At 40.8% G+C, this 23,005-nt stretch overlaps 1 protein-coding gene across 1 annotated transcript in view; it reads left to right on the top strand.

The window, feature by feature from the left end:
- Nucleotides 1-23,005, top strand: part of LOC109040937 (uncharacterized) — a 77,882-nt gene that overhangs the window by 43,567 nt on the left and 11,310 nt on the right. The window contains exons 2-4 of the mRNA XM_019057073.2: nt 17,217-17,360; nt 18,845-19,242; nt 20,130-20,417. Coding sequence (XP_018912618.2) covers nt 17,217-17,360; nt 18,845-19,242; nt 20,130-20,417 — 830 coding nt within the window. The remainder of the gene's footprint in view (nt 1-17,216; nt 17,361-18,844; nt 19,243-20,129; nt 20,418-23,005) is intronic.

The following is a 23,005-nucleotide window of genomic DNA, read 5'->3' as shown; positions in this document are numbered from 1 at the left end:
CAGAGAGGTTTTTTTTCATGAAGAGGAAAAAATTGCATTTTGCTAGCATTCTTCCTTCGCTGAAATATTCTGAAGAATATCTATGCTGTGAGCTATAGAAATCAAAAGGAATTATGTCAATCGTGACATGAGCCCTGTTATGCATGTGCTATTATGGGTCACAGGGCTCCTGTCAAAAAATAAATAAAGTTCATTTTGATTTAAGTACGTTTATTTGGATTTATTCATGCTAAAAGGACCTATGTTGTTACATACAAACCCAATGCACATGGTTCCTTTCAGAAGAAGAAGGTCCCAATTATCACACACGGCATTCTTCCATAGTTTCCTATCAAGGCAAAGCAGTGCACTGTGCACCTGCGCAAAACCAGTGCCCCAATGACTGGAGGATTTGCGGGTACTTTTACTGCATCTCCATTGATTGAAAGTGACGGTGAGGCCAGTAGGTATGTACCATGAATTGGTCGTTCGATATTGTGCCATCAACTTCCTTATAGCTTTACCGGCTGTTGATTTTGTGGCTTATGAAAGTGGTGGCCGGTTTTGTCTGTGGACTGCCAGCAACTTAAAAGTGAAATGACATTAGGTGTGCCTCGCCTGAATTGCGCTGGTTCCTGTATGATTTACAACCCAGAACGTAGAACGCACTCATGGCACGAAATCACGTATCAAAATTTGACTGTTAACTTTCATCCTAGCTTTTGGTGACGCAATGAGTAATAAACCGTAAAATTTGAGCCGTAAAATGTTCTGAGAGGAACAAACTTCATATCTGGTTTCTGTAGAAAAGGCGTTTCTAAACAAATAATGGGACGACGCGACTCTGATAAAAAAATTAATAACTCTTTGCGTTCACGGGGCCGCAAATCGTGGCTGATAACGTATCCAAAAATCTCGCTATTCAGCAACGTTGCAGCAATTCTACGTGGCTCACCTGAATTTTGAAATTTGTTGTTTAATCAACGAGATGTGGGTGCTACATGGGTATCATTCAGGTCGATCTTTTGATTCAGATACCCTGAGCGCCTGCAATTTAGTGTGTATGCAACACGGACAATCCCGAAGCACGTATAGTTGTATCAAGACGGTCTGATTACGAAACTCAGAACGCCTGCAATTGTGCAGCATGCAACACGGACATCCCTTAAACACGAATAGTTGTATCCAGACGTTGCTACCAGGAAAGAACTACCCTCCGTATTATGTGTATTGTGTCCACAATAGGATCGCTCCATATCCCTGGCCCTACATCTGCCGTCCATCGCAAAAATACTATATCTCCATTTTCGGCACATTTTTCTCAGACAAAATGCTCCACAGCAAGAAATCCTGCAACATCCATCCTCTGTACTTTCGGAATGACTTTGTTATACAAATGGGAAGTTAAAATGAAAATATAGAGCACGGAGGTGGCCAGGTTTTCTTGTAACGCAGCATTTTGTCTGAAAAAAGATTTTAAAATCTGGAATGGATTTACGGCGTTCTGGCCTTGGAAGGCAGATCTCTTTTTTGTCTATCGCTGTGTCTATCATTTTCAACAATAAGCCCGCTGGCTACGAAACATTCGAAAATCCGTGGATAGATAACAGAAACGATTCTTTTGCGTGGCATAACGAGCCGTGGATAACCGAGGATATCAATTCAACCAATAGGATCGCTCCATACTCCCTATGTCGCTTCTTTGTCTATCGCTTTGTCTATCAATTTCAACAATAAGCCCACTGGCTGTACGAAACATTCGAAAATCCGTGGATAGGTAACAGAAGACCACGAGCCGTGGATAACCGAGGATATCCATTTCAACCAATAAGATCGCTCTATACTCCCTATGTTTTCTTTGTCTATTGCTTTGTCTATCAATTTCAACAATAAGCCCACTGGCTGTACGAGACATTCGAAAATCCGTGGATAGGTAACAGAAACGAGCCGTGGAAAACCGAGGATATCCGTTTCAACAAATACGATCGCTCTATACTCCCCATGTTTTTTTATCTATCGCTTTGTCTATCAATTTCAACAATGAGCTCGCTGGCTACGAAACATTCGAAAATCCGTGGATAGGTAACAGGAACGATTCTATTGCATGGCGCCACGAGCCGTGGATAACCAAGACGATTCCGAAAAAGGGAGCGCCGTAATACCGAGAACTTTGACAAATCTACCGAAATATTTCGACCAAAAGCGTAAACTCGACGGCTCCTAATCGGGCGGAACAGGGAGCAGCCGCCACTCCGATATCCGCACGAGCGGAAGTGGCCGGAGAAAATGGAAGCGAGCTTGTGATAAGGATGCGGGAACGGCACCCGCGATGCCAAAACCGCGTAAGTACACGCGAAACAGCATGCAGGTTCGCGGTTTTTGCGGTGCAGCGACGGACGCACATGCACGCGGCCGCTTAAGCGTTCCTCGTTAGTGAAATCCAATTTAACTGCAGCGCTTCCCAAAGCCGCGCGGAACTTTCACTGCTTGCTCACAAATCTGAGAACTTAATCGCCGGTCATCTCCGTTTAATTTTGACTAATTATTCATGGCGAGGAATCCCACGTCCGTGTTGCGCTACCAGGTCTGTAAACTTTGATGGTGCGGATGTCATCTCGCGATTGGAATACTCCAGTTAGAGTGAGGGTGTATGCCGCCGGCCTCGCTCAACATTCTTGCGTTACTGGCATAGAGTATCTGTCTCCTAGTAGCACAATCGGTGTCTAAAATGTTGTGAGAATGTTTCGCTGAGATCAAAAAATATCTTCAACACGTTTCATCGAAAATTCGTAAATAATAATAATACATTAAATAATATTATTAATATTATGATATATTTTTTTAATACTTAAAATTGTGATAATTCAGTTTTTAACACGTTTTAGACACTCCTCTAAGTCACCATAAAGTTTTGTGCCACCGACACTCTAAGAAGATGTTCTGATACCTATTTAAAATGAGTCAAGTTTCACTGATACGTTTCAAAAACTTTTCTCATACATTTTTTTGAGAGGATTTCCAAAGAAATCCGAAAGAAAGGTCTACACTCTACAACCTTTGAAACCAATGAGCAAGCGGCCTTGTTCTGAAACTTGTTGGAAAATGCTCTCCTTTTCTCTGATAATGACTGAGAAATTTTACTTAACACCAACGATTTGGCTCATACTGAATTCTAGGTGGCGGTAGCCACCCCGGCCCAATCCTAAAAAACTCCCCTAAAAAATGACGAGACCAAATGAAAAAAAAAAAACAAAAAACAAAAAAAAACCGACGGATGGCTACTGCCTGACTAGTTATACACGAAACACCTCGATCGGGCTTTCCTGCATTCTATCTTACATTTAAAACCAACAAAAATGATGCTGAACGAATTACAACACAAATACCATGGTTCTGCCAGGCATATGGTTAGGACTACTACAGATTCAGCACGGACTACCAGATCTGTAGTACATAGAATATTGTCAGAAATCATTTAATCCTGACCGGATTTCTGCCCATTTTAACGTTTAGACGCAAATCAGCAATTAAGCCGACTTGAATTTCTCCCCACGATAATGTTCGGGGAAACATTGAAACACTGCCAAGTTCTGCTAGATTGGTACATATATTAGCAATTGGTGTCCTCGTCATAAATGTGATTGAATGGGACGTAGTTTCGAACTTGGATTTATGATGTTGTCGTGCTGCCTGAGGGTGAATGGTCCTGGGTTTGCGTTCCGATCCGAGTGACCTGACAGTAACGGTCTCACTTCCACGTAATAATTAAGCTAAATCATAGATTTAAGGATCGCTGAGACAATTATTATATAATACTATTCAAACTCATAGTTCATATGAGCCACTAAGCAAGGTGGTAAAAAACTAAAAAATCAGAACAAAATCTTAGCCTTTGACTCTTGAAGTAACTTTGAAGGGAAAAGAAAGTCGTATCTTGAGAAGCGTGTGGACACCGTGTTTTTAAAGTTTCTTGTCTCCGTTAATAATGTTCGCAAAAACCTAGCGATTGGATTTTTCCCTCAGTTTGGTGCTTGGTTGAAAGCTGTTTTTATCGAAAAAGTGATGGACACTCACACCTGTCCGACTGGCTGTCCAAATAAAAATAGACTGCCTGAAATATCTAATAAAAGGGATGAAACTTTGGAAAAATTACTCATTTCCTCTGCTGATACTTCCAAGGATCATAATTGGAGGGTTTACACTTATTTAGCACACGGAGAGAAAATTTGGGTCTGTGACCTAATTTAGGAAAGATTACAGTAATGGCGTGGGCTTTCTTTCAAGGCCTAGGTGAAGATTCGAAGCGCTGTCAATGTCGCTGTTCCATTTACCCACAAATATAGTATCCTCTAAGATCCTACCACTCCTAATAATGGACCACTAGACACGGTACGAATTTCAGCATTCTGATACATGTTTCTTAACCAAAATTTCACGAAGAACACGATGTGCAGAACGAAAATTACCGAAATCAACTCCTTACGAAGATATTTAATGATTCTTAATGCGTGAATCCAAAACATCCTCTCATGAAAACTCAATGCTCTACGTGATTCACATCGCGCGCTAAACGTTATCATGACAGTCTCTGCGATATAAAAATCTGGCAACCTCAATCTTGACGCTTTGGCTCAGTTATAGCAAATTGCTAATAGTTTGAACAACACATGATGGGAAATGAACATTGCTCGATTGAGAAGCTTGCTGAAACCGTTGTAGTGGGCGGTTTGACCCACGTAGAGTTTTGAGTTTCTTGTGAGCGGGCAGTTCAAATTCTTCGTAACCAATGTGAAATAAAAACGTTAATATCTTCGTTAGGAGTTGGTTTCCGTAATTTTCGTTGTGTGAATCGTTTTCTACGTGAAATTCTGGTTAAGAAACATGTATCAGATCGCTTAAATTCGTACCTTGTCTAGTGGTCCATTGGCGAGGATCCGTGCGAAAACAACAATGACCTATTTTCTATGACGAAAACCGAGTCCAAATCAAAATTGTGGGAAGGAGTTTCGCTTCAAAAAAAAAAAAAAAACATATAGAATCCAGCGACATTCATACTTCTGATTATGATATCCGACTTTTTATCCACGTCCATCCATCGTGTTATTTCGAATAAAAGTGTTATTTAGCATCTGAGTTCGAGCCCTATCTAGTGTCCCACACAATACTGCCATGCTAAGGAAGAACACCGTATGAACATTCAAGAGTTGCCAAATTTCTCCGGATAAAGCATGTCTTTTGAGGAAAGTTATGCCTATTTTTCCTTGAAATTTTCAGATACTTTAGATTAAATTGGATACAAAATTTCCTGAAAATTTTGGAGAAAAATGTCCGACAGTTTTCTTGAAAATTCGTATTTTATTGGTAGAAATTCGGCAACGCCTTAAAGCTCATACAGCGTTTTTCCTTAACGCGGCAGAATATATCCAGAATGAGCGTCTATAATATCTTTTTTTGTTCTAACTTTCACTGGAAACAATAGACGTTTAAAAGAGAGCTTGTATTTTTTGGGGGCAAAGTCGGAGCGAAAATCAGAGGCTTCACGTTTTGTTGCGTCGTACAAATCGGTTGCATCAACGGGAGATCCAAGCCACGGTGATTGTTAACTTTCCGAAGGCTGTTTTGAAGACGCCTGTCAAAACAGTGGACGCGGTTAGGTGTGAAACATTGCCAATCGAGTTGAGGACTTGAATTCCGTCTCATGTCACTCGACTTTGGAGGATTATCAAATCGATATTTTGCAATGATTTGGCTCCTTACGCCGGAACGTAGGTGCTGTGGGTTAGGAGTTTCAATTTCAGTCATATATTGAATATTTTTTATTTTTTATTATTTCGTAAAATAATTATTAGACGCTTTAATAGATCTAGATCATATACATGGTAGTGGTGTAGGTAGATAACTTCCAACAGGGAATGTGAAGGTGCGTTTAACGGAAGAACTACGGCAAGATTACTGAAAAGCTGTTCATATTTTTAAAAATTACACACGCTCTGTAGAAGCGCCATTTATATTGTGCATTATGAATATTCTTTTCTCCACCATAGGATTTATTACTGAGGATGCCTTAGGTTAATCAATCGGCTTTAGGCGGTTTATATTGACTGGAAGAGTAAAAATTTCTGCAGTTATATTTACTGAATTTATTAATTTACTGACGGCAGATACTCTGCATTCATTCTACTGTGCTAAGGAAAAACGATGAACCTTCAGGCGTTGCCAAATTTCCTTTGATGAAACCCAAATTTCCTGGTAAACTTATGAATATTTTCCTTCTAATTTTTCAGATAATTTTGTTTGCAATTTCTCCTAAAGTTCCTGAAAATTTCAAGGAAAAATATTCATAACTTGCCTCAAAAATAAACATTTTATCGAAGGAAATTTGGCAACTCTAGAATGTTCATACGGCGTTCTTCCTCAGCACTCCAGCATTGGCCGTAAATGTCAGTTACTTTGGTTAAAGCTTGAAATAATCGCCGGAATGGCAACGCGGATTGAGACGGACGGCGACACCGAATGACACGAGTGACATGATTTGGGGTACCACACTTGTGCTTTGTTTGAGCTTATTCTTCGTACCTTGGGCTTTACATCTTTGCGGCTAATTTCATTAGTATGCACCTGAGGTCGCGGGCCTCGCTGTCGCAACGCTCAACACTCCCAAAGTCGCTCTTTTTCTTCTCGGAACCGAACTCATCTGCTTGCACGAGTGCAGGAATTCGTGAGTTCTCCCCCACAGAATTTAAATATATTTTTAGTTTTTCGCTGAAGAGCACGAGGAAGCTTCAAAGTCGGCCTTCGGGAGACCAGTGAAAACCTCTGTTATGCTTACGAAGGACACCAAACTGCCGTTCTAAGGAAGAACGCTGTTCAAGTCTAGAAAATTTTCCGCTCGAAGACGAGGGATGGAGGAGCGATATCTTTGCTGCCATGCTAAGGAAGAACGCCGTATGAACATTCGAGAGTTGCCAGATTGCCCCGGATAAAACATGATATTTTTGAGAACGATTATGCGAGATTTTTCTTGGAATTTTCAGACATTTTATACGAACTTGCGAACAAACTCGTCTGAAAAAATTGAAGAAAAAAATTCAATATTTTCCCAGTAAATTCAGATTTTATTTAAGGAAAAGTGGCAACGTCTGAAGGTTCATACGGGGTCCTTCCTTAGCACTGCAGTATAGACCAAGGGAGAAAATGGTGGACTCACGATAGGGTCTCCCGTGGGTTGCCATTATAGCTATAGTCTATTACCTACCTCCTTGCCATTGCACCACTCGCTTACACCAATAGGATCCCTCCATAACCTTTTTGTCTTCTTTGTCTATCGTTTTATCTACCAATTTCAATCATCAGCCCTAGGACAAATTACATATTAGACATACATGGATAAGATTTGCCAAGAAAGGCACGCAAAACAATAGTCGGTGCTGATGACAGAGCCTTCTGTTCATGGGGCTCATGCACTTTTTTTTGTCATACTTAAAGAACGTTTCTGTTGTGAGAACAGAACTTCGGTCGTGAGCACAGAGTATTCTGTCCTCATAACGGAAACTTCTGCAGCTGTAACAATGAAAGTGCAGGAGCCCTGTGAACAGGACTATTTTTATTTCAGTGGGTTTCTGTAACAATCCTACGCATCTTGAAGTCTCCTCAATGACCAGAACTTTTGAGATCAAACATGTCAACGATCGATTCACGACAGCAAGCACAACATATTCTCATTTTTCCCAGTTTAGTCGGAGGATTTAATATCTGAATCGTGAATTAGCATCAAAGAGAAGGCCATTTTTATTGATGACATCACCGCGGAAGGTCCCGTCGCGTCCTGCATCTTGCATAGCCCCCAGATTGCAGGCAAAATAACCTCATTCGACATGATGAGACTCACCCATATTCCCACCGAGCAACACGGTGCCAGGAACGTGATAGGACATTGTGCCAGCGTGTTGGTATGTCACTTGTCTAACAGAATGCATGTCAGCGGTAGGAGGTTTAAGTACCTGAGAATCTGCTTTTACGCCCAGTAATGTACATACAATCCAGGCGCTCGGTTAAACGTCCGATATCTCGGCTGGATCTGACAATTCCGCGTTCTCATGCAATGCCCACACGTCAGCCGCGGACATTAGCGTCTATTTTAACTGAATTTATGATATGTTTTATCAGTTTAATTCCTTCCCTCCTCCTTCGCCTTCATTCCAGGTGTAGGCCCATACCCTTGTCCGGAGAGAATGAACAAGGTGCCAGCTATTCTCATTGATGAAGGACTCGATCAAAAATGGAGCATTTTTCGCTTAATTTGTGGACTAGTTTGATTTTTGAATCGATTTGTAAACCAATTTCGCAAATCCTCATTTCTCATCGCCGTGTTTTAATACGTTTTTTCCTGGATCCTCGAGACATTTTTGGACATTTTTTTTATCAAATCCATCCCTTTTTAAACGACTTAATAGTCAACTTCACTTTATCAGTTCCTCGCCTTTTTATTTTTTTCATATTTCTATCGATCTCTATTTTCTAAGTCTTCGAGGGGCGTCCATAAGATACGTAACGTTCTAGGGGGGGGGGGGGGGTTGAGGAGAATCTAACGCCATTTTTTTTTTCACGTGTTGAAGGATAGGAACCTACGTCTAAATAGCTTTACGATAAGGAATGAAAAATCCCAAATTTAGTGTTACGTAATCGACGAACTACCCTAAACTGCAAATTTTTAGGAAAATGTAAGTTAGTTTTCTTCCACGGGATTTGGTCCTGACGGGCAAGGGTGAGCACATCTAATAGACAAAAACTCATCCCTCCCGTTTCTCTTTTCCTGCGTTCTCTCGTGCCTCGCTGAGGGGAGGGTTTCAGACTCCGATGGATTGTGGTATGAGCTAACTCATTTTTGACACCACCGGCCCTGGGTAAAAGGACCGTCCCTAAATTACGAAATGCACTTTTTCTGACATTTTTGAGACCCCACACCCGCCCCTCCTCCCTTGTAACATTTTTGTGACGTAGGTCTCTATCCTTTAACACGTAGAAAACAAAATGGCGTAACGCTCTCCTCAACCCCTCCCGCCTAGAATGTTACCAAATTTAGGGACGACCCCTAGGTTAGGTTAGGTTAGGTCGTGTACCAAAAAAGAAGAAAAAATACAAGAGGCAAGGAGAACGAAGAATAGTTCTCAAAGCTTTGCCGTCATACTTTCACTGCGCTCCCTCTGGGGGAAAAAATGCATATTTTGCCCAGCCGGCGCAAAAGTTCAAAGTCCCGTGACACTGTAAGACTTACTATTTCTTCATTCACAACTTAGAACGTCGGCGATTCACCTGACCACGACATCGTGTATATGCTTGACCCAATCATCAAAAAATACTCCCGCTTGGCTGGTGGTATGCTCGGTGCGCAGCCAGTATAGCTGGAAGACTCGGGATTCAGGCCGAGGCCGTCCACAATCTGCGATTCTCTCGTTCTCCGCCGTTGCTCCTATGGGTTTTGCCATTGTTGCCTTTTCGGAAGGGCCCTTTTATGGCGGAATAGAATATATTCGTCGTTCCTCTTCCAAAAGAACGTACCTCCATTTCAATTTTACCAAATTTACCTCCTTAAAGTTCATAATTTTTTAAAATTTTGTTTTGTTTTTATTGATTTGACGAGTCCTTTATTTTTAGCGATTTTTAGATTTTTTAATATTTATATAATTGATTGTGCTCGATATTGAATGGTCTGACAAACAGGGCTATACCTTAGTCGTACAGCTAAAAGAACAAGAGGGAGAAGAAGAAGAGGAGGGGAAGGAGAAGAAGAAGAAGAAGAAGAAGAAGAAGAAAAAGAAGAAGAAATTCCCAGAAACATCTTGGGCATTTCTAATTGAAAATTTCACCGATTTTTCCTCAGATTACAAGCAAAAATTAGATAATTTTGAATTCAAAGTGCAAAGATATTATATGTTTGTAAAATAAATTAATTGTCGGGGGCAATGTGGCAACCTTGAAGTGGAGTTACGTTCTTTCGTCCGGGAGACGACGTATTGTCAGGGTTCAAAATTTTAAGGGATAAGGTTGAAGAACCACGTGTTGTGTTGAATGATATTATTCATTTGCAACTTTACAAGGGCGCCACCACTTTTTTTGAGTAGTTTGGGAGATTCCAAGCTTTATTATTGTTTTTGATCTTTCAAATATGTCTTTCTTCTCCACAGGAGAGAACTTCTGTCTCGGAATTTCACCGACCTCTTACTCTCTGAGTAGTTTTTCTACTTTCCTGATAAATTTAAAAACGAGTAGGAGATACCCCCTTTCAGAGATAATATTAAATTTTGCGAATCCACCATTTAGCTTCGTCTGGACGAACCCTCTTTTAAAAAGATATCAGTGCCTTATAACGCTCGAACTAGATGTTGTTATTTTCAAGGCATCAGATGTGTGTAATTTTAAGGTACTGAAAGAGAAGAAAAATAAGCAAATAAAGGCGAAGCAAGTAGCTATCCGAGCCGCAGATAAGTGTTAGATAAGTTTAATGAAATTTTTGAGCTTATTTGCTCCTAGGTAATGACTGCATCGATGGAAGGAAACTGAGCATATCAGTTCTCTTGTTGCGAACTGGATTCATTTCATCTAAAAAAAGAACTAAAATGTCTGTGGGTTTTCTTTACTTGGTCTAAAAAAGTTGCATTGAAATATCTTTTATATTTTTCCTTTAAGTATGAAATTAAACGTAATTGGAGATTTTTACACTTGTAATTAAGGAATACATTTTCCAAATTGACATTGATATTAAAGAATATAAGCCCACATAATAATGTACTCGCAATTTTAAAACTTTCCCAATCCTGATAGTTTTTTATGTTTTTGAAGGAAACAAATTGGTCGATAGGTTTCAAAGAGTTAACAGAGCACTTGAGACTTAATGAAAGGGCACTGGATTCAAATGAAGGGCGACTGCTTATTCAAATAGGAGATGGCAGTTATTTCTGAGAGATTTTGATTTCTCTTCATCTACATTCGTACAATCTAAACAATCACTTTCAAATAAAGGGTTTCACACTGGAAAATATCTATTGGATCTAGAGTCCAGACTCTTGAAAACATTGACAAGAAAAAATACTCTTGATTCAATCGGATTTTTTGCTTGAATCAAAACGAAATCCACTTAAATTAAGAGGCTTGGCTCTTGATTTAAGCTAGATTCTAATTGAATCAAGAGTACTTTTTCTTGTCGATGTTTTTAAGAGTCTGGACTCTAGATCCAATGTGTTTTTTTTTTTCCTGTGTACGGAACAGGAACTCTGAACCTTGCATCAGCTTTCTACTTGTCTGAAGTGAGGAGAGGTATGAAACTTTTAAAAACAAAACAGAAAATTTCGGAATGTGCGCGTGCGGCATCGAGCCTCACGCCACTCCGCACGAATTGGCAATAACCTCGAAAGTGCATCCATTCACACTGCAGTAAACGATAAATCAATTATTGCCGAGCAGAAAGAAATAATAAAAATAATCCATCGCGAAGCAGGTGAGGAGGATGGTGGAGGGAATAATTCACACAAACTGAAGATTTTTATGCGCTAGGTTTGCCAGATTTAAATAAAATATTTCTTTAACGTCAGTATACGCTTGTGCGTAACGGCATTTGAACGAATCGACAACCATGCGTGCGACCTAGTCATAAGAGAGTGGAGATGCTTGCGGCAATTAAACGCCGTTTATGACGTTGCCGAAAGTAATCAACAAGAGTTTTTTTTTTTTTTTTTTTTTTTTGTGGGAGCAATCATTGTTCGACAACTTTCAACGTCCATCAAACCAGAGGTAAAGAATCTTTCAAATTTCCGCTCACGATCAATGAATCAGACTATTTTTTTCCTACCCGTGGAAACCGTCTTCCGGGAAGGGACTTCAGCACTTCAGCCCACGGACGAAAATTTTCTAAGAGAGCTATTTTCGTCCAGTTGAGTCAAAAATTCGGTTCTCGAGTTTTCGGGGAAAACCTTGTAATTTGACTGCAGCGGCTCACTTCATTTTTGTTCATTAGTGGGCGCAAAATTGCATTTTTAATCAAAAAGTTCAATCCCTTGATACCGTGGATCTCACCTTTTCCCGGACCAAGTTTATTGAGCTGCAAACCGATCATTGCTCTTTTTTTTCATTTTTTTTTTCGTTGAAATGGTTGAGCGGTTTTTGTACAAAAATGTTTGTAGAACACTCCCGATGTTCTATTTTTAGTTTCAATAACCCAGCAATTTTGAGTGTTTCTGGACTCATATCTTTCTCCCCGCAAATGATCGCTTTTCATTTTCCCCTGGTAAAAATTGGCAGTAGAATCTGTGTTCCAAAATACCATAGACCTACAGCCGGCTGTAAGATTTCCAATAGCTCCTATAGCCGGCTACACAATTTCTTATAGCCTTTTATAGCCGATGGCGATTAAGCAACGGCCAGGCGATAAAGTGTATGCTAAACTTTACTAATTACGGATGCTAGGACTTAGTGAGTTTTTGGAATACTGCTCTCTTTTTGGGCCGTAGTACCTTGATTTATTTTGCGAGGAAAGCTCCGTACTTTTGATGGATGCCTGCCATTACTAATATATTAGAGCGCCTTCAGTTTCGTATGATACTGTGCAATACCTCTGGTGTGAAATAGTTGCTTCAAGCGCCGTGGCAGGCGGGCAGCCAGCGCGAAACACGCATTGGCGCCTACAAACCTAACAGGGATACTTCACGCGTTGCGCAATGCGTGAAGTATCCCTGTTAGGTTTGTAGGCGCCAGTGCGTCGCCGCTCCGCTTTGTGTTAGGCTCTAACATTTAATCTGGCGGAGTCAGCGTTATTCAACTCATGTTTTGAAATGTTTGCACATCCTGTATGGATTATTCTCATTTTAATTGATGAAAAAAAATATGTATTAAAGGAAAATATAATGTGTGTTTTGTAAATATTAAGGTGGTTCCGTATCAAACTTAATGATTTTCAAAGAAACACGAATTTCCACACAATTTCTTATAGCCTTTTATAATCGATGGGGAAAAAGCAACAGCCAGGCGATAAAGTGTAAAGCCCGGCAATAGGAACTATAGCCCGGCTGCATAATTTTTTATAGCTTCGTATAGCCCGGCCGTATGATTTTCTCCGCATTCTACAGCCAGCTATATGATTTTCTGTAGCCTTCTTTAGCCGGCTATAAGAATTCCTATGGTATTTTGAAACGCAGCTCTTATCGCCAATTTTTACCAGGGTCCCACGGATTAACCCAACAATTTTGAGTCAAAGGAGCTTTCTCCAAACTATGTTTTTGAGCAGCATTCAAATCTCCATAGCGTCAGATTACTTAGACTTTTTTGGCGGTTTTTGTGTCATGATATTTTCAAAACATTTTTCCACATAGCAGGGTACCAATATTTCGAATTTGGATTTTTTCTGTATATGTTGACCCGTTCCTCTTGGACGGGCATCGATTTTACACATTGTCCAAAGTGCGCAACCGCGTATGTCCGCTTGCAACGTTACAGACTTCCTGTCATACTTAATTTTTTTATTTTTTACTATTTTTTTTGTGTGAAAAACTAGCCGATGTCAATTCTCGAAAACTTCCTTTAATTTTGCTCTCTGTCGACAAAATATTCCGTATAGATTTCAAGCTACGAAGTTAGCTTATTTCTCTTAGGAAAAATATATTAGGAGAAGAAATTTTGAAACCCTGCAATGGAGATACGTGGTTTCGCATTCCGATCATCGACCAGTGGCGTGCTTTGCGATATATCGATAGATCTGCCATTCAAACCTATGGAAAAGGATTGATAAACAGGGTATACCTTAATAATCGATTCTTTACCATAGCTTCAAATGGAGAAACATCGATAATAACCAATCATTCACGCCACGCCACTGTCATCGACATAATCACTGCTTTACATATTGTCACGTTTGGTGTAAAATATCACGCGTAATGATACCGCGCACACAGCCGCAAGTTACGGAGTTACCAACGGCACACCACAATCATAATAATCGCATCTGACATTTTTTTTCCAATTCACTGCAAGGTCACAGACTCTTCATTTTTTCTGCACCTCCCGCGTTTACACGGCTGCACATTGTAACCCGGCCCGTGCGGCGAGCTTAACATCTTCATGTCGTCCTCAAGTTCCTACAACGAACAATAACGATAGAAATCTGTTTTTCGAGGACGTTCTTTCCCCCGTTTTTTCCACTCTTTGCTCCCTCTTACCCGGCGTCGCGTCGCGCCGACTGGAACCCGTGGGAACCGGACGGTATGTTGACTTGGTCGAGGATAAAAACTCACTCGTTTATTACATGGTGCGCCCTACAATCCGTAATAAAGCTCGTGTATGAGGTCTCATCAGGAATTAATACTGCCTGCTAAGGAAGAACGCCGTATGAACATTCGAGAGTTGCCAAATTTCCTTCGATAACATGTTCATTTTTTAGGAAAGTTATGGACATTTTGCTCTTAAATTTTCAGAATCCTTTGGTAAAATTATGAACTAAATAATCTGAAAATTTTGGAAGAAAATATTCGTAAATTTAATCAAGAAATTGGCGTTTTATGGAAAGAAATTTGGCACCGCCTGAAGGTTCATACGGCGTTTTTCCTTAGCACGGCAGAATAGTATTAAATCATACTGTCATTTGGATCGCGTTAAGTAGAAAGGGACCAAGCCACATCAGCTATTGCCAAATTTAATTGGGCGCTTTGATTTTTTACATGAAAATTATTGTGCGGATTTTTGTGTAAATATCAGTGAATTTTCTGTAGAGTAAAGAGCAAATTCCTTAAAATTTTCAAAAAATCCGCACGAACGTTCTCTTTTAAAAAATTAAATTGCCCGATTAAATTTGGCAACAGCTGATGTAGCTTGGTCCCTTCCTGCTAGACGCTGCGGTCCATTTGACTCCGACTTGACAAGGCGTTTCTTTCATTAATCAAGAGCGTCATAATTTCAGTTCGGCTCACGGAATTAAGCTAGTTTAATATGCATCCGGGGTGGGGGAGGGGGGGTGGGGTGAAGGGACGTTCGTTCGGCTTGTTGGGATGCTAGAATTTAGCCCGCATCCCTTCGATCTTCGACCACGTTATACGCTTCTTTATACTGCCATGCTAAAGAAAAACACCGTATTAGCATTCAAATAACGCCAAATTTCCTCAGGAAATATTTATTTGTGAAGATAGATATGAATATTTTTTCCTTAAATTTGTTTGGACATTTCGAATGAAATTACGAAAAAACCCTCTGAAAAATTTGAGGAAAATGTTTACATGATTCCCAAGAATGCGTGATTTGTCAGAGGGAATTTGGCAACGTTTGGAGGCTCATACGGCGTTCTCCTTATGCACGGCAGTATACGAACTGGTCCCGTATTATCGTTGGCATTAGAGGTCAATGATTGGCTGCCGATGATGTTTAGAGCAATAAACGTTGATGATCTGTGCCCAAATCTTTTTGACCAGTTTACGTATAAGGTTGAAAGTTGCGGCAAGGATGTTGAATTTGTTATTCGATAGCTGATTAATGGTTTGCACCGATTAGGAACTAATAATGGATCCAGCTTGCTGTAAAAAAGTTGAAAAACCGCACAGCTTGAAGTAGAATGTAATTTTTCGACTTATGGTCGAATTTAGTCGTTAGGTTCCTCAACTTACAGTTGACCGGAACCCGAAGAAATTAGGGTCCTGAAATCCGCTTTAATCGTGCCCTTTGTATTAGAGAACATTTGACATGTACAATGGTCCAACATTTTTATTTTTTTAGGAAATGGACACCGATACATGTCGATGACGTAACTAGGAAAACATCTTTTGAAATTCACAGAGTTGTAAACTGCCTGATATATTTAACTTTTTACAGGGTAATCTATCATTGATTTTGTATAAAAGAATCCCCCTCTTTCTGTTGGAAAAACAAGTTCTATGAAGTAATGACGATTAACATATATTCTTAAAAAAATAAAACATGTGCAGAGAGTTTTGAAACAACACTATATCGCGATGGGTGTCCTGAACTTTCATCACCGATTTTCAGCCCTGTATTTGACGTGATTTTAACTATCACTTTCTCCCTGCTTTTCAGCGGGAGACATAGTAAAACATATGTAGGAGGTAAAGTTCAAAGACCTGAAAATTAGGATGACATTCACATGCACAACAGTGTATAACTAAACATAAAATATCAGTTTGCGCTTTTCGGCACCGTGTACATACTTCATTTATTGTATCCATGTCCTGTATTCTGCGATTCTCACGGTGACTTCGTTCAAGCAAGAAACAGACTGTTATGTGCTAAGGAAGAAAGCCGCATGATCATTTGGACGTTGCAAAATTTAATCTAATATGGACCATTATTTTTCTCAAAAATTCATGAATATTCTTCCTTTAAAGTTGTACAAACATTAGATCACATCGGGAATAAATATATCTGTAAAAGTCTAGAAGAAAAATTCCAAAATTTTCAAGAAAACGCATGTTTTACCAGAGAAAATTGGGCAGCGTTCGAATGCTCATACGCCTTTCTTCTCGGATACGGCGACGAACTCGTTGAAATGGCACTATTGAACTCGGCCAGGAACGTGGGGTCAATTGAATTGACAGCGGACGTCAGAGACCTCTGTCGTCTCCCTTTTCATCACATTATTGGCTAATTTGCCACTTTTATGAAGAAACTTGGAACTTCAAGCGGCTGAACATAATAAAACTGTGAATATTCTAAGAAAACCGGCAACAATGTTGTACCAATACTGAAATATCAAGCACTGGTACATCGGGATCGATGAGGAAGCCGCGACTGTCAGGAAAACCCTAATCGACCCAAATTCGACCGATTGACAGGACTTCGTTTTGCAATTTGGAACTACAATATTTGAAGTTTATTGAATTTTAACGAAGTAAGCACCTTTGGCATACCATCACATTATTGAATACAATATTTGGCTCAGTTAGGAACGACGTGGAAACCATGGGTTGTCCCCATACACGTGAGTGTTTTTACGAATGAGTTAGATATTGCAAAATATAGTGAGCACTACATTTTGCAACACTCTGGTGACAGTAAAATTATCACTGAAAGCTTTAGATACTCACATTGCCTGTAGGTCTAATAGCTTTAAAGAATGAAAACATTCTTTGAAACCGCATGACATGAAAACTGTCCATATTTACAATTTAAAAAATTATTCCAAGATATGTTGCATTGTGTCTACACGTTAATCATCATTTTCATCGATTGTTTTTCTCATTTTGTTCCAGATGTGCGTCGATTTTTACGAGTGACGCTGAATCAAGAGTTATTATCTCCAACTTCCGAGAAACAAAGGCAAGACCTTCTCCAGAGGCTGTCAACCAGAGAACAATCGCCCGGCTCCTACCTGGACATGAACTGTTGTAAAAAAAGTAATTCATTTTCTTCCTTATCCTCTTCCTTTGTATTGTCAGTAAAGGACCTTGTTCTTCAGTGAGTAGGTCAACTTAAAACAAAATTTCTTCGACAACCTTTGACAAAGGATTGCTGAGACGGCATTTAGAAAATTTTGACGTAAATTAATTCCTTTATTGTCTAATTCTTAAGAATTAACTTCATTATTAACAATCTTAACTTCACTGTTTTTGGAAAATTTTAGTGTTAAACACTCATTTTCTTAAAATATCAATACCATTTTTTGGACTTGTTGGAATTGCGAACCCCCTCCTCCCCCAAAACTCAACCAGAGGTCTGTAGTTAACACATATGTACGCAGAGCACCTGTTGAGGTCATAATGGAGATTGACCCCATAATCAGGGCTGATATGTGTATGTATCCTGTATCCATTTATGAATAAAATTCATCACATTTTAGACAAGTAAATTCTGCACTGAAAAAAAAAACTCCGGCCGTGGAAGCCGTGCTTACGGGCTATAAATGCGTAATGCGTAGACACACCGTCCACGTTCTGGGCTCAGAGGCTGAAAGTTCAGGGGGTTCAGCAACCGGAGCAGTCGAAGGTACGGTTCCAGCACCTGGAACTTTCGGCCTCTGACCCCAGAACAGACGATATGTCTATATGGCTCGTAACTTGTTTTTCAGCGTGAAATAATGAAACAGACTTTCATCTTGGGTAACCTAAGGCTTTCGGAGAGTCCAACCAAAAACTTTTGAAAGCTCCCTGAAACCGAAGTTTTTCTTATCGACTTTATTCCGAGAGCCGGACGATATATAGGCTAGTGCGAAAACGTCCAATGTTCAATACACTGTTCCAGAATTCGAGAGGGCGATTTCGTTGTACCTTACTGACACTAGATGGTTTGGAACGTTAGGAATGTGGAAAGAATTTTATAAACAAAAATCCCGGAAGTATAATGAAACGTTTACTATAGATATAGATCTTATTCATCATTGTCGTAGGGCAAAAAGAAACCACTGAAAAATTATGAGACCCTGTATTGGGCAACGGACGTTTCCGCACGAGCCGATTCATTGGTGCAGTGGCGTGGCGTGAATGATCGATTATCGATATTTCCCCATTTGAAGCTATGGTAATGAATCGATTATTAAGGTGTTCGTTGCGGACACCCTGTTTAATCGATTCTTTTCCATAGGTTTAAATGCAGATCAATCGATATATCGCAAAGCACGCCCCGCCACTGTTCACTGGGTGACAGAATCGTAACACAAGTCTTGACCACTTGGATCTACGCTGACACGGAGGATGCTTGTCTGCCACGTGATGGCACACGCTACAGCGTGGCAGACGACTATTTTTCCGTGTCAGGGCTTGAAAGGCTATCGATTTAGTGGTCAAGGCTTGAGCCGGATCGTCGCTTTGTCACTGAGGATCGTCTGGCTCTTGGTCTACTTGTTTTATGAATGGTTGATCATTTCCTTGGGAACTTTGTGCAGGTTACAACGCGGAGATAAGCCGGGACTTCCAGGAGTTCTACGAGGCGTTCGAGCCGGACGACCTGAAGAGCGCGCGGCGGAGGTCGGACATCTCCTTCCTCAAGTCGAGCGAGCTCCACAACGAACTGAACATAAACAAAGACAACTACGTCACCAAGAACGTCCACCGCAAGAGCCTCAACTCGGTCCTCAGCTCGGAGCTCATCCTCGGCTCGGAGCGGCTCCAGGACCGGAAGCCGAGCTCCACCAGCTCCACGACCGGCACCAACATGAACGGAATCAACGGTCTTAACTCCCCCAACTCGGTGGCCAGCTCCGTCAAATCCGACAGCTTGTCCAGCTCCACGTCGACGATCCCACAGGAATCCGATGGCGAGCGAGGCGCCAACTCCAGCGAGGTTCGTCCCTCTTTTTACTATCCCTGGTGAACGTGAACCTGATGGTGCTTTAAATCCATTTCGTCCACAGAGACTAGAGACCTGTCACTGGTATCTCGGCAATGGTGCACGGAGAAAAAAATCTCGTGCGTGGGACCCGAAGTTTAGGTCATATGGATCTCTGAAGTTTTCGGATTTAGCATCCGAACACTTAAGGTCCAGCTGCTGAGGTTGGGATCACACATCTGAAACTTCAGTTCTTACGTCTGAAGTACTTCGGTTTTCACATCCGAAGAACTTCGGTTCTCACATCTGAAGTACTCCAGATGTAAGAACTGAAGTTTCAGATGTAGGATATCAACACTTCCATAATGGAAGTGTTGAATGTAAAAGCTTCCACCTGAAACGCTTCCGGACTTCCGAAGGTTTCATCAATAACTCCGAAAAAAATTAGTCAACTTCAAATTTTGTGAAATTTCAAAACGTGAAATTTCACTTTCCATCTCTGTAATCATCCTCGGTCTCGCAATAATCGACGACTCATTTTCCGCTTTTTTCTGTTGAAGATGAGATTTTTACACTGGAAAAAAAAACCACATTGGATCTAGAGTCCAGACTCTTAAAAAACATCGATAAGAAAAAATACACTTGAATCAATCGGAATTTTACTTAAACGAAGAACCAAGCCTCTTGATTTGAGCGGATTTTCTTTGGATCGAAGCAAAAATCTGATAAAATCTAGAGTATTTTTTCTTGTCAATGTTTTCGAGAGTCTAGACTCTAGATCCAACGTGTTTTTTTTCCAGTGTACACTAGAAAAGTCCCGATTTTTTTTATTCTATTTTTTTTCCGCAGCTTTTCCCCAGATTTAGTTTTTTCTTTATTTGTTCATATTTTTCGAATTGAAGGTGCTGTCGATCTCGGCGTCGGCGCTGAAGTACTCGGCGATCAAGCACGGGGTCCTGGCCCGGAAAGAGCGGGTGCTGAAGGCGTTCGAGAAGGTGCGCAAGTACTGGGTGGGCGTCCTCGGGCACTCGCTCTACATCTACACCAGCGAGAAGGACCTCCGCCCAACCACCGTCATCGACATCCTCGGATACTCGGCCCGGCCCGTCTCCGTCAAGGACCCTCCCAACTCCAGCCCCAAGAAGGACTACACCTTCGAGATTGTCTGCCCTGGCAAAAAGACCTACCAGGTACGCCTTACATCATTTTGCAGGTATAAAGCACTGCACTGAAAAAAAAAGTTTGGCAAATTTTGTGTGAGAATATCATTTGCGCATCAATACTACTTCGAGCGTTCCAGGATTGTTCGGACCAGTTCGCCTTCAATATAATGACTAGGAAATGTGGGATACTTAGTAGCAGTAATAGTTGCTCGCAGCAATTTGACCCCAACTATATGTTTTTGCTTTGAGCAGGAGATTCACGGCGAGTGTTCCGAGATTGTTCGGATCTGTTTATCTTCAATATTCCAAATAGGCAATGAGGGCTACTGAGGAGCAGAAATAGTTGCTCGCACCACATATGGCCCCACATATTCGTTCTAAGCACATCATTTCCGGATCAATATTGCTCTCATCGAGTGTTCCGAGGTCGTTCTGACGAGTGCGCCTTCAATATTCTTACTATGCAATGTCGGCTACTTAGGAGCAGTAATAGTTGCTTGCAGCAGTTTAACCCGCACATTCGCTCTGAGAATATCATTCACGGATAAATAATATGCACAGTTCTACGAAAGTGAAAAACTTCAGCTCACATGGAGCTTGTTGCATCCCATACCTACTCGGTCGTGAACGGTAAACTAAGAATTGGTGTGTTGCGCTGAACTTACGGTTCAGGGTTCACTGATCATACACTCAGTTTCATTCATTATAATGATCGGTTTGCTGGACTAGGGCCGTAGTCTGAACCAAAATGTGCCTTTAGAACAATTAGAACAATTCGGTCCTTATCTGTCGTTTTTATCTTCAAGTGGAAATCGAGATTGTTAGACAAGGCCAGGGATGGGCTATCCCCCCCCCCCCCCACAATTTGAGTAAGTATTATCTGGTCTTCCCTCCCCTGAAAATCTGCGCAACAGAAAAAAGCCTCAAAACCGGTACATTACCTTGCATCGTCTAGATAATGCGATAGAGAGAAGGATAAAGTAATTCCGTATACCTAACTAAAGAAAAATAAAAACACTAATGAAGAAAAACTGTTTTTAGTTTTGAGGAAAAATTTGTAAATATAGAAGTAACATAAATTTTTGCTCATCATGATCAGAGACAGGGCCGAATTAAGGGGGTGGCTACATGGGCCGCGGCCCATGGCGGCAAATTTAGGGAGCGGCAAATTTTGCAGTTTTTTTAAATGTAGCCATAAATAAAAATCAGATTCAGACAAAAAAATTACGAACGAGAAAAGGTGACAAAATCTCTCATTTCCTGAGAGTATATCTCTAATTTTGTCGTCCTTCTGTGATACAATAGATAGCGACTTTATTTAGTCGAGTTAAGACTAAGAGAGAAACCGAACACGGATTTTGGCCTGGAACGGCTCAATGATGACGAGAACGTGAGATGAAAAGGAGAAACCCTCGGCGCGGCGGTCGGCATGTAACACATATTAGCACCTACAAGACTGCATGAATACTTCACGCATTGCGCCAAAGACAGTGCGGTCACTGCGGTCAGCAGCGGGCAGCGTGAAACGCGTAGCGCCTACAAGACTGCATGAATACTTCACGCATTGCGTCAAAGACAGTGAGCAGCGGTCGGCCCGAAACGCATAGCGCATGTAAGACTGTAGGAATACTTCACGCATTCCGCCAAATACAGTGCGGTCAGCGCGGCGCGGCGGCGGAAGTTAAAATTATTAAACCACATTTATGTTTGTTCTTTCATAATTTTTTGGTTCGTTTCTTATGAATGGAGGGCCTTGTCCATACAGAGATAGGTTTACGGAACTTAACTTTCGCGCCAAGTTCCGTGAAATTTTGCTAGTAGTGTTGACAGGGCTTTCACAAAAAATGTGACCAACACTAGTAAACGCGTCTTATACGCGTCTCCCCCTCCGGCACGTTTACTTGATGGCTTTTATTGATGTTTCAAAACGAATGAGAAGGGGGCGGCAAGTAAGCAAATCCGGCCCAGATCAGAGAACCCGTTATTTTTAGTAACATGAAAGTATATAAATTAATAAAAACTCGATGCGGTAGATAAGAAAGGTTACACATTTGTATATGAATTGATGCGTGCTACAAATAGAAAATAAAAAATATCTCCCAATCTAAATTTTTTTCGCCGCTGTCTTTAATTATATACAATGGTATTCCTTCAGGTCTCATGTTTTTGCACTCAATTAAATCTTCCCAGAGCATCCGTTAAAGTCCAACATACCATGAAAGTTGTATTGTTGCGCAAGCTGACACCTAGCGGCAACACTTCATGCTGAAGGTCGTGAGAGAAACTGAAGATGATTGCTACCTTTGTCAATGAATTTACTGTTCCCTGGTGTGTTTAGTTTTACCGGTGCTGAAGTTTGATGTTGACAAATCACTCGCGATAAAAGTTATCATTTTGCGAACTTTCAGGCCATGCTGCCCTCCCCCTTCTTAAACTAAAATTCGACGGCGTAAGTCGACAATCACATAGGTAACTCGGTTTGTGACGTCGCAGACTTCCTGTCATACTTCATTTTTTAATCGGAAAACTACTCAATGGCAATTCTTTAAAACTGCCGTGAGTTTTCTTCTCCATACGAAGAAAATTCTGTATAAACTGCAAGAAATGATGTCAAA

The sequence above is a fragment of the Bemisia tabaci genome, chromosome 8 (genome assembly GCF_918797505.1).
Source record: "Bemisia tabaci chromosome 8, PGI_BMITA_v3".
NCBI classification, from domain to species: Eukaryota; Metazoa; Arthropoda; class Insecta; order Hemiptera; family Aleyrodidae; genus Bemisia; species Bemisia tabaci.
Note: the sequence above shows the minus strand (reverse complement) of the source record. Positions and strands in the feature narration are given on the sequence as shown.